Source organism: Camelina sativa, chromosome 18 (assembly GCF_030686135.1).
Source record: "Camelina sativa cultivar CO46 ecotype springtype chromosome 18, ASM3068613v1".
NCBI lineage: Eukaryota > Viridiplantae > Streptophyta > Magnoliopsida > Brassicales > Brassicaceae > Camelina > Camelina sativa.
The window spans coordinates 12,138,834-12,151,724 of record NC_141897.1 but is presented as its reverse complement, the minus strand read 5'-3'; the positions used below and the strand labels follow the sequence as shown (position 1 = coordinate 12,151,724).

Sequence of the window (12,891 nt, the reverse complement as noted above, 5' to 3'; positions counted from 1 at the left end):
GCCGTGATCTCTGTTTCTGTTTCTCCTCATTGTCTCTTGGCTATGATCTGAGGCTTCCTCTTCTTCTGAATACTCTCTATCTGTATCAAAGTATATTCGATGCCCAGCTACTTGTTCAGCTCGTCGTGGGCGTGTAGGATCTCTACCAGTTCTTCGATGCTCTCTTTCTGTGCTTTGAGTGTTCCTTCTCTGATTGAAACAAGTCTCTCTTCCCCCAGTAGGTGACTTAGCTGTTCTGATCCATGTATGTTTGGAAGAAGCTCCCACGTGTGCCTTTCCTTTAGCTAAGAGGAGAGCCTCATTAGGACTAGGCGGTTCTGAAGAACTCTGATCTGAAGCGCTAGTTGCTTGAGCTATATCTTTGATCTGCTTCTCAAACTTGTTACTGAGCTGCTCCATCTGTTGCTGGAACTGAGTAGACATTGTCTTGTTTGCTTCTGTTATTTGCTTAGCCATGGCTTGGTTCAAAGCTTCCATAGCTTCTGGAGAAAGCTCCATTGTACCTGCAAAATAAAGAAGAAAACTCGAAGTAAAACGTTCATTGAGTGAAAGAACAAAATAAACTCTAAGACTCGTAATCTAGACACAAACGAACAACAAAAAAAAACAAATCCTAAAACTAAACAAGACTCACAACGAAAGCTAAAACAGCAGAGACTAACACAACAAAGAATTAAACAAATGACAAAATCAAAACAACACAAAACGAGATTAGGGTTTAGAATCGCTCAGCCTTTGGCACAGAGTTGGCTCTGATACCACATAATACGAACTCCCTAGGATGAAACTCTGATGGACGCTGATGACAGGTAAGAGGCGACGTGAATTGATGGTGATGATGCACAAGTGGATTGCGAGTGACGGCAGGTGATGTTCGAGAGAGAAAAGCAATGGTTCGATGGTGAGAAGTGTTAGATGGTTATATGGATTCGAAAATAAAGTGAAGAGTTTCTTAATCACAAAGTGTTTAGAAACTCGGAATCATGAACGCATTCACGAGTTTGGATTGAGAGAAGAAAGATTCAACAATACTTATTACATAAAACTTCTTCGCTCCCAAACAAGGAGGCGTCGCTTTTGGGTTTTATAATCAACCCTAGGGTTCGACACTCCAAACAATAGGAAGTTCAAAATAAAACAACAAGGCGTGTAAAGGAAATAAGAAAACAACGAAGCGTCTAGGTGATCTGTAGTAGTACAGAAGTCACTTGTATTAGTACAGAAGTCATGGTGACTTGTACATTATCCCCATTGGTAATGACTTCTAGATAACTCGACGTAGTGATCCATTTGCCTCATTAAAAACCATACCGAAAAAACCCATTGGGACAAAACTCAGCTATGGGAAAAAGAATACAAACTTCACACCTAAGTTATCTAGTTATCATTACCGGGTGAAGTCTTCAGGGTGGATATGTTGAAGAATTGGATCCTCGGTAGATTGAATGACCCGTCAGCTATGAGTGCATGAGCTTCCTTGGCCATCTCCTTAGCTCTTGAACGAGTGATTCTTCCCATGATCTCCGGTTTCTCTGCAGCTTCTGTCTCCTTGCTGGCCACGATCATATCAATTGATCTCACCCCCTCTGTTATTTGTAAATTTTAGGGTCATGGAAGATATCATAGTCCCTTTCTTAGGACCTATAAACGCAATAGCAAGTCACTGTAATAATTCCGTTCTTGGTCTTTTGCAGTTTCTTGCAAAAACCGTGTCCCATACACTTCTCCATACAATTGGATCGACATTCGTCTAAATCACAATGACCCTTTACCATTTGACCAATTAGTATGATAATTATCTTATTGGCGCAGACACTCCTGTAATAGATACATCAGACGTTGACTCTCCTATATACATCAAGATTTTAGTAGTTTTAATTTTAAGTTTGTTTTTTGTATTTGGAACATAAAATTCGAAAAAAAACTCCTTTTAATTCATTGATTGTTCTTCAAAGAAAAATATAACAGAGATGAAAATATTTTTGTATGGTCAAAAATAATTTTGACACATTATTTTACATAAGAGCTGATCAATTGATACCTTGGTAAATGATTCTTTTAGAACGACAGTGTATAATTTATTTATACGATTCTACATGTTAATAAGAATGGTTAGCGAGACTTGCAAGAATTTCCTCATCCTGGACTATAAAAATGAATTTTTGGTGTCTTAAGATTACAAAACAAACATTTTCTTATACAACAGTTAAACTTAAGCACAGATAATCTAAGCAATCTCCATTAATTTTCAATTTAGAAACAAAAAAATAGAAAATTCGTACTTTTATGAAAAAATCAAAAATGAAAAATCAACGTGACCGAAGACAATAAAAGTTAAGACGAGATTAGTCTCCGTTAATACTCCTTGGTTGAAAAGAAAGAGTTCATCTCAACGTTATATATAGATTAAAAAAAAAACATAAGACGTAGAAGCTTGTTCACTTAGAAACATAATTACCCATCTATTTAAGATTTGGTCTAGCATTGGAAGTAGCAGAAGAAGAAGAAGAGTAAAGCAAAGAAGACGCCGAAAAACTCGTGCTACTACTTCTCAAATACTTAGCCGTTTGTTGCATTACCGATGAAGTAGAATCATCTCTGCGACGCTCTCCTCCATTGTTACAACTTCCCGAGGAACCATCAACTTTCATCGATTCCTCTCTTTCTTGACGTATCTCACTAAGCATAGCAGCCACATCTTTCATTGTAGGCCTCTCTTCGGGTATTGGATTAACGCATAGAAGCGCGACTCCTAGCGTTTGAATCATCTCTTCGACCCCTGACTCTGGTCTCGCTTGTAATGATTGGTCGATTACTTGTATATCTCTGACTTTCTTGACCCAGTCCACTATATGGAGACCGTCTTGTATCGTTGGATCGATCGGTTGCTTACCCGTTAGTACCTCTAGAACCACGACTCCGTAGCTATACACGTCGCTTTTCTCTGTTATCTTCATTGAGTATCCGTATTCTGCATATGAGAATATATAAGATTATTACCAATTGATATTTTCTGCTAGTAACTAGGAATGGATTGGACATACAACAAATTAATGAACCAATTAAGTCCCCTAATACTACTACAAATTTCTACAAAATTGATTAGAATCCTAGTAACTATGATCTCTCAAGTCAATTTATTAATTAGTAGGCAAAATAGAAAATGAGGAAAGTACCTGGAGCTATGTAACCATATGAACCAGCGATGGTGTTGGAGGACCGAGCGAAGTCCCCATCATCAACAAGCTTAGCAAGCCCGAAATCTCCAATGTAAGGTTCAAAATCTGGACCAATCAGAATATTATTAGCCTTGATGTCTCTATGAACAATGGGAGGAGCACAGTCATGGTGCAAGTAAGCCAAACCCTGAGCTGCACCCAGTATAATCCGATACCTAACCTCCCATCCTAGGCTGCATACTCCATTTCTCTCGTGAAGCAAACTTCCCAAACTCCCATTTGACATATAATCATACATAAGAAGTCTAGTGTTCTTGTTCCAACAACATCCCAAGAACCTTACAATGTTCTTGTGTCTGATCGATCCAAGTGTTTTGACTTCAGCTGAGAATGAATCTCGAACTCCAGATGTTTTAATCTTCTCGTTCATATTAGGCAATGTCACCGTCACTGGCCAGAGTTTTTTCACAGCGATGACTTCTCTGTTAGGCATTTCAGCTTTGTACACTATCCCGGAACAACCTTTTCCTATAACATTACCTTCTACCAAGCACTTGAGTACGTGTTCAACTGTGAAGTTGAGTTTCTGAAAAGGTGTGAATTGCCATGTCCACAGATTTTCTCCAGTCTCTGAATCGTTACCGTCACGAATCATTTGTCTTGCCCGTAAAACAGCTAACACGCCTAATACCGCTAGAACCGCTGTCACGCTGATTAGCAATCCAATGGCTATCTTTAGTCTCTGTGAGTGGAGACTCCGCTGTGTACTGAACTGTGTACTGTTACTGACGAAACAAGACCTTATACCTTTGGAACAGAGTCCATTATTTCCTTCCATCTCTGCTCCTATCAGCTGTCTAAACACTTTACTGTCTGGGAGATAACCTGAGAATCTGTTGTGAGAGATGTTCAGAGAGACCAAGTTTTCTAAACCGAATAGCGCGAAGAGGTCACCCGAAAGCATGTTATGCGAAATATCCAGCACGGATAAGCGGTTAAGCGCTGAGATCCTTGCTGGGATAAAGCCATCTAATGAGTTCCAGCTCAAGTTTAAGGCAATGTCTAGATCTTCAATGTCAAAGAGTTCCTCTGGTATGGTTCCAGAGATGTTATTACTGCTGAGATCAAGAAGCTGAAGATTTGTGCAGTGACCGAGAGACGAAGGGATGACACCACTGAAGGAATTCTTACTAAGAATGAGCCGATTGAGCGAAACGAGATGACCTAGACTATCAGGTATCTTACCAGTCAAGTCATTTGAAGAGACATCAAGTACCTGAAGCTTTGTTAAAGAAGACAAAGAGAGAGGGAGATAACCTCGAAGAGTGTTGTTGCTCAAGTTCAGCATCTGGAGTTGTCTGCAGTTGCTTATCTCCGAAGGAACTTGACCTGAGAGATTGTTTTCTGACAAGTCGAGGAAGCTAAGGTTCTGAAGAAACCCTATTCCTTTAGGGATTTCTCCTGTGATTCTGTTATTGACAAGCCTTAATCTGACAAGCGAAGTGCAGTTTCCTATCTCCTGTGGGATAACACCGGAGATGGCATTGGATATAAGCAAGAGCTTAGTCAGATTACGAAGCTGAAACAATCCAGCAGGTATAGCTCCTGTGAGAAAATTCTGAGACAAGTCAAGAGCTTGAAGATTCTGACAACCCGCTAGCTCTGCCGGAATATTCCCTTCTAGCTTATTCTGCCATCCCAAGAAGATGTTGAGCTCCTTAAGCAATCCAATCTCCGGCGGAATCAAACCCGAAATCTGATTGGCGTCAATCTGCAACTGAACAAGCTGTGTGCAGTTACTTAGAACCGAAGGTATTGACCCGGTGATGTTGTTGCTACTAAGCATAAGCTCTTGGAGATTTGACAAGTTACCAAACGATTCAGGGATGGTTCCTGAGAAATAGTTCATAGAGAGATCAATTGCATTTAAGCTTTTAATAAATCCAATCTCCTCAGGGATAGGTCCGTGTAGATTATTTTGCCATAGAAGCATCTTCTCTAGGTTTTTAAGCTTTCCAAGCTCTTTTGGTAGCGTGCCGGACAAGTCATTGTCGTATAGAAACAGATTGATAAGTTCAGAGCAGTTTCCAAGCTCTTTAGGGATGTCACCTGAGAGCATTGTGGAATACACCGATAAAGACTGAAGCTTACTTAGTTTACCCAACGAAACAGGTAAAGAACCGGTTATTTTCGTAGCGGCGAGCCCTAAAACCGTCAGATTCAGACAGTTTCCAATCTCCTCTGGGATCTTCCCTGAAAGCTCTGAGTTTCCTCCGGCTCTTATGCTCTCCAGAGTCGAGATCTTTCCAAGCTCCAGCGGTAGATTCCCGGATAAGTAATTGTCGAATATCTCAATATTCTTGAGAGCAATGCAGACACCAAGTTCCGGTGGGATCTTTCCAGTGAGGCCATTGGAGTTTAAACTGAGTTCTTGGAGATTCTTGAGCTTACCAAGACTTGAAGGTATTTCACCAACAAGACTGTTTGAGCTCAAATCAATAACTCTAAGCTCAGAACAATCTCCTATCTCAGAAGATATACTTCCAGTGAGATTAGTGTTGGAGATAACGAGTTTCTGAAGTGAGGTAAACGAAGAGATGTTAGGAGGGAAAGGTAAAGCTAATTGAACAGAGACGACATTGATCTCTGTAACGAGTTTGTTCTCGGAGGAGGAGCAAGTAATGTAAGGCCATTGACATGGGTCTGAGTCAGAAGGATTCCAACCGGAGAATACTGACGGAGGCGGCGAGATCGTCGAGCTGTGAAGCCAAGAAATTAAAGCTGCAACTTCATTGGTCGATGCGGAGGTCGAGGAGATGAAGAAAGCTAAAAACAGAGAGAAGGTAATGGGAAAATGAGAAACAACAGTTAAGGCTTTTCTTGGAATCGGCATTTTCAAAGACAAGGAGATTTTTTTTTTTTTTTTGCATTTGGCTCTCATATCCAAAACCAGCCTTCTTGGTTCTGCATCGATTTGAGTCTCTCTCTCTTTCTCTCTCTCTCTTTGGCGTAGGGTTTAGGGAAGTTTTGCTTTAGAAATAAGCAAGAAGAAGAAAGAAAGATTATAAATGAAAAGTATATATTATGAAAGTACTAAACTTCATATGCTCTGTCTTTTTCTTTTACCTCGGGGTGTTGTTCTTTGTCTTTTAGATTAATTTAATTACAGTCATTAGCTTTTTCTTCGTAATCTGTTTGCACAGACACTATCCATAAATGAAAAAAAGTCAATAGTTATATACATAGAATATCTCAAAAGAAAAAAAAATGAATTGTTCAAATATATAAATAGTGGTGAATCAAGGACTTAAACCAATATAATATTCTAAGTACTTAAAACATTAATATTGGCCAACAATAGTTGATAATGAAAAAATTCGAACCCTATATAGTTCTCCAATTTTAGAATGAATTGATCAGTTCATAAACAATCCATGAACTAGCCGTCATATACTAGAATTTATCAGTTCATGTACTACTTAATTTAGTTAAACTTACCGTTGATATTTGATACTATAATACAATGTGAAAGCGTTTTTTGACTCCAAAAAAAAATGTTAGAGTGAGATAAAAATGTCACAAGGGCATGAATAACTAAGTACTTACCATTATGTGCTTTGATATATGAGCAAATATTTTAGAATAAATATACAAAAATCGAAACTTGAAATATAATTACTACAAGAATACGATAGGAAATGAGAGCATGTGTTTTGCATTGTTTTCCTCAATTAAGTCAGGATTGTGAGTTGGTTTGTTTTCGAGACCTGAGCCGAGCGTTTAAGATTCTTCCTCGTTTCAAGTAATCTCCGTGTATTACTGACTTAATTTCCTTAACTTACCTTGGCGCAGAAAAAAAAAATGATTCATTTCTTGTAATAAGCAATATTAATAAAAATATTAATTTGTCTCAATTTTGTTTTTAAATATCAAAAATGATATCATCTATTTAAATTGAATAATTGATGTTAAGTAACATGTTTTATATCATTTATCATTAAGTAATTACATAAATTTATTAGTATTTCATTAATATAGAGTTATATCATTATTAATATTTTGAAAGTGATGAAAGAAATATGTCGGTTTATTGAAATCTGTTGAAGGTGGGAGGGGGCACCCCTATGTGTATATGAGTTCCTTGATTACAAGATATATAAATCTATTTTTCTTAAATTTCAGATTGAATATAAGGAAAATTTTGCTTTTAATGATCAGGTCGGATTCGGAGGCGGCCACGAAGGTCTGTTGGCTAAATTCGGTGGGCTTCCGCTTACAGGTCTGTTTAGCCGGCCCAAAAGGGAGATCCCCCGGTCTAGTTGATCTTTAAAACTGATCGGTTTACCTTTGGTTTAGATCGGTATGTTGTGGGTGCTAAATCTGCACCAACAAAATCACTTTTAAAAACCAACTTTATAATTTTTGAAATGATGGGAATGAAGTTAGTTTACTCGAATCAATATCATTTTTTTCTTTTTTGGACAAACTGTTGATTTCATTCATCCAAAAAAAATATTACAAGTAGAGGACGACAAAATCCCAAAATTCAAAAGGTTAATAGGGTTACAAGGATAGACTTTCTCCAAAGCTACAAACAAAGAGAAAAAAACATCAAGCAAGGGTCCATGAGAGCTGTGAAATGCTAAGAAACAGCTTGAGACATGTGAGATTATGGTTGCAAGACTGATCATTATCGAAGAACTCGACAGATGACAAAGTAGTTACGGTCGTAGGACACTGTGAAGTTGATAGAGGAATCAGGGCCAAGAATCTCATCGGAGCGGGGAGCAATAGCAGAAGCAATGCATTGGCAGGGATTCGGGCTGCAGTCCGGATGGTGGTGATGATGCTGAAAGTGGTTTGCTTAGACTCGTCAGATAAAACTGTTGGAGTCCAGGGTAATAGACCATAGGGCAGCAAACTGCATAATCAGAACATACAAGGGAAGCAAAGACAAACAAAAGCCAAAGACATATCACAAGCCATAGCAATACAGGTGGGTTCTCTCTCATATGGCGCCCTTTGCCAAAGATATTAAGAAATCCAAACAAAGCATGCAGTCAGATTGACAATGTAACATGTGATACAGGCTTGGTCTTTTGTGTTGTCGTTAACACAAACATGGTGCGGTTAAAGGGGTTTGGTTGAGAACTAGAATCGCTAGATAGAGTAGAGATACATATGACTTGATTCTTCCAGTTTAGAAACCCATCAGACAATGTCACAAATTGAGCAATAACCAAGGATCTACCAAACACTATGTTAATCCAAAACATTCTAGGTAAGTGGATTCTCAGATGCAGTCTTTGTACACTGAGTTCTACCAAATAACCTATATAATGTCTACCAGATTACAAAAGAATAGATAGAGTAGACCTGGGATTTTTGAAGTTGGTCAAGACCATTTGGAATGCTAGCAGGCCGAATTCAGGTTCAGAGCTCATCCACAGTAATTCTATGGATATTTTGGATAGCCAGGGGATTGATTTGCATCTCCGGTGGAAGGACACATGGATCTGCGAAGCTTAGAGGCTGACATGTTTTTGAAACGGGAGTCCAATCACAGAGGATAGACGCAACTCTGAAGGATTCCTCGCCAAATATTGATTCCATCTCCGCCTAGCAAGGCTGCGCGAAAACAAATGAGGATGGGTTTGCCGGACTCCACATCCTTCTATAGACGATGAAGAGCAAGCTTTCGTCTAGATCTGGGATGATAATCAGGGGTTTGGGGAGGTTACAAATGGGGGAAAAATGGGGAATAAAACTAGAGAAACAAAGGGAGCAACAAAGGAGCGTAGAGGTTGAGATCCCCCGATGCCAGCAAGATAAAATCCTACAAAAGGAGCGTCGAAGAAAATTAGTGGTAGTGGCACCTCGATAATAGTGTATCGGAGATAAAAGTATTAGGGTTTTTGCTACATTTGAATCATTATCTAAAATATGTATTTTCGATACAAGTTTTATGAAATTTTTTTTGGCTACATCGACGATGAAAAAAACAATGAGCCAATTATTGCTTCAATTAAGTTTTTTTCCGTTACCAAAACTTTTTAAGATATTTCAACAATGTTCTTGAGTGTTTACTTATTTGGATTCAAGTTTAGAGTAAGAAAAATTCAACGTTTACCCTCACATTAATTTTAGTGTATTGAGAATTTGTTGTGATAAAAGGAAGGAAAATCACTGGTCACTAATTCTTAAGCTTTTTATCCTTAAGTATTAAATCTAAGACCATCTCCATTGATCATTTTTTGTTGAAATTAATTTTCATGTTATTTAATAAAATGTGTTTTTAGAGTGTCTAAAAAGGAGCAAAAATATCTCCAAATATACATTTAAGACATTATTTTGACTCTCTAAAGACATTTACTATTAAATATTATTAAAATTAATTATAAAGAAATATGTAGATATCATCTAAAGATAACCAATGGAGATGCTCTTAGTACCATATTTCAAATATTTATATATTTTGGATATTAAAAATAACGTTTCATAATTTACTGCTTATATAAAATTCAGTTCTAGTTTCTAGTATTAAATCTATGTCTATTCTAAGTTGAATCATATATTTTTTTTAAATTAAGGTAACAAAATTATCTCTCTATATTTGCATATATTCTAAAAAAAAGTTATAGTTTTGTGTTTTTCTTAATCTCAACTTCTCTTATTAGATAATAGTTATATATATATATATATATATATATTTTTGGTTAGTTAGTAAAGTATAAATAATAGACCGAAAAAGGTCTTTAGTGGTGGACTTACTAGTTATTACCATGCGGTAGCAATAAGATTTCACTTGGTCTCTTAGATGTTTGAATCTCTGGCTATTTTGGTCTATGCCTCGAATAGCTTTTCGAAAACAATATGATTTTTGTGGTTTAAGAATACATTCTAGTTGCAAATATCAGTTTTGAGTTAAAATGTTTTATCACTTAAATGAAATTTTATAAGTGGAAATATTGCATTGATAATTTGCTCAAATTTTGTAAATTGATTTTTTTGGTTTCACTATATTATATTTTTTTGGTTTCACTAAATTTATATTTTGTCTATTTAGAAACTTAGTAGTAGTTGATCTCTTCAAACTATGCACTATAATTTGGAAACACTATAATTTTGCACTTATTGCAATTTATAGAGAGCTTTTAATTGCATTCCCTCATGCCTAGCCCTGAGACTTATTGTCCAGGATCCAACATCCGATCTGGGATCCGCTCCACTATGCTCCGAAAAACCGGATATCCAGCACAGATGGATCTGAATACAAATATTAGATTTATGGATCGAGACGGATACTGATCCGGATCCGGATAGTAAAATAACTAGAAACGGATATCTGGTAGATATGTTGCATGTCGGGCTTTGGACCTTTGGTCAATGAGTTTATTAAGGACAACAAACAACAAACATATTTTAAAGTCCATCTATTTTATTAGAGCCCATAAGCCCAATTAACATTGTTTTAGAATTAGGTTACGCTGCTATCAAGAAAATAACAGTTATGAATCGATCTATTTTTTCTCTCCTGTAAACAAACACTAACCCAGAAAGAAACCTAGAGAGAACTTCAGCCGCCATAGATCATGTTCATTGACAACGAGCTATAAGATCCAGCATGAAGAAATCATTGCTCCTCTACCCATCACCAGCTTCTCAAGTTATCCACAGATTCTGGTCATAGTCCTCAAAGCAAACCAGATCTAGACGATTTCCGGCGGAAGCAAACCAAGAACCAAACTGCCACAGATCTCGGCTCCACGACTTCAGGGATACGTTGACACTGTAAATCGACCACAAATCTTGACTCTGCCATGAAACCCTAGACTCTTCCGACGATCACGACAAGAAAACCCAGTTTTCGAAGACAATCGAAGCTCACGCGAAATACTTTTTTGAAACCACATTGGATCTGCTTATCCGCAGATACTCGGGTTTTCTCACAGATATCCGGGTTAACCAGAGGCGGAGGCGGATAACAAACCTAATTATCCACCAGATTCGGAGGCGGATCCGGATACCCCTAAAAACACCGGATATCCGGATCCGTCTCAGGCCTACATGCCCACGAAAAAAATCATTAATACTGATAAATTTTCTAAAAAGAAACTAAATTAATTGTATTGAATCTTGTTGCTTATTCACTGTCATAGTTTTCATCTTTATCTCGGGCTGACGAATACCATTAAAAACATACATTAACTAATACATCCCAAGGCACTATTATTTCTCGAAATCAAAGAGAGAAGAGACGAGCATTGCTTCCAAGTCGTAATTGGTGAAGCCAGAGAATCCAAGTTACTCAAAAAATCAAAATTTTGGTTCTAAATTCTTCTCAGCCTTAAAGACTTCTGGACGAGCTCGAATCGTGTTTTAGATCTGGGTTTTGGAAAAATTATGGTTTTTGAGTATCTGAATCATGAATCGAGATCAATTATAGGCAAGCCCGGCCCTTCACACCCTCCAAAATGTTTAAGGTTTTTACTAACAAACATAAGCCCCAAAATATTTTTGTTACTGCAAAAATAGGGCTCAGTTTTATAAAATTTTTAGATTTGACCTCATTTTTTAAATTTTGTTTATTTTGTTATTGCAAAAATAGGTTTTTTCCGAAATTTTAAGATTTGGTTTCAGTTTTAAAAATTTCATTTATAAGAGAAAAAAAATTGTTTTGTATAGGACCACAAATTTCACACGGTCGGCCTTGGTTATAGGCATTTGACGTTAGGGAGATAAATTGTGATAAATGTTGTTTGAGCTTTATGAACTCATTGTCTCTGAGAAGATTGATGAATTTATTAGAGTTTGAGCTTTCTAGAATCACATACGAGAAGTAGCGATGGAGAGATGAAGACAAAGTTCATTTGAAAATTTCTGAGATGGAAAACGAACAAATATAGAAATCTTTTTGGAATCTGAGTGATTGGGTTTAGATCGCTTGAATTTCCGTGGGAGAGATTGGTTGTAACAAAGTGTAGAGCGGCGTTTCGGAATGATTGTCTGAGTAACCAATTTATTGACGCTATGAAGTTGAAGTGTATCAACGGTTTAATTGTTCACACCTTTTATCTTTTTTTTTGGCTAAACAAAACAGAGTAGAAGGAGATAATGTGTGGGATTGGTTGGATTGTGGAGATGTTTTAGTTGCAGAATATTGATTAGAACAGTAAGTAGTTACATATGATACTATGATTATCAGACTAAAGTTTAAAACCCATATGCCAATTTTTTTCTTTTTTACTACTCTTTCTGAGAAAAACAGGGAGTGAATGGTAGCAACGGTTGGGATGGATAAATCCATCTGCAGATTAGATCGTTTTTTTAATAATTCATAAGGTATAGTCCATAATGATGCAGTTCAAATAAAATAAAAAGAAAACCGCCACGGAACAACTTCAGGCAACTTTTATGTACAAATAGAGTTTGGTTAGTGGCAATTTGATGTTCTCCCTAAAAACAGCATAACATTGTCCCTTGTATAGGTGTCACTATGTCCCAATAACATAAATTATCATAACATAATCCATTAATTCTCAGTACCAAAAAATAAAAACCTAACTTTTGATTCACGCAACCGAAAACTATAAATATTTGAAACAAATTGTTACCTCATTGTGGTGTGTGAAGTAATTTTTGGATATAGTAATAGCAGTATAAGCCATAACAGCATCAATAAAAGCATTATTATGTGAGCAATATTTTAGCA

The 12,891-nt window shown here is 37.0% G+C and overlaps 1 protein-coding gene across 1 annotated transcript; it reads right to left on the bottom strand.

Annotated features, from left to right (window-relative positions):
• Positions 1–2,334: 2,334 nt before the first annotated feature.
• LOC147922804 (LRR receptor-like serine/threonine-protein kinase RGI2) lies at positions 2,335–6,318 on the bottom strand. Its single transcript, XM_087498664.1, has 2 exons — positions 3,177–6,318; positions 2,335–2,971 (listed from the first exon to the last, which is right to left on the bottom strand). Exons 1-2 carry the CDS (start codon positions 6,118–6,120, stop codon positions 2,463–2,465), a joined length of 3,453 nt encoding a protein of 1,150 aa, XP_087354790.1. The 5' UTR covers positions 6,121–6,318; the 3' UTR covers positions 2,335–2,462.
• Positions 6,319–12,891: the final 6,573 nt, after the last annotated feature.

Bases quoted from the DNA above. Each gene is read 5' to 3' on its own strand.
- LOC147922804 (XM_087498664.1), bottom strand. From the start codon at position 6,120: ATGAGAGCCAAATGCAAAAAAAAAAAAAAAATCTCCTTGTCTTTGAAA. The intron at 2,972-3,176 runs GTACTTTCCTCA...TCTCATATGCAG, and splicing joins ATATGGTTACATAGCTCCAG to AATACGGATACTCAATGAAG.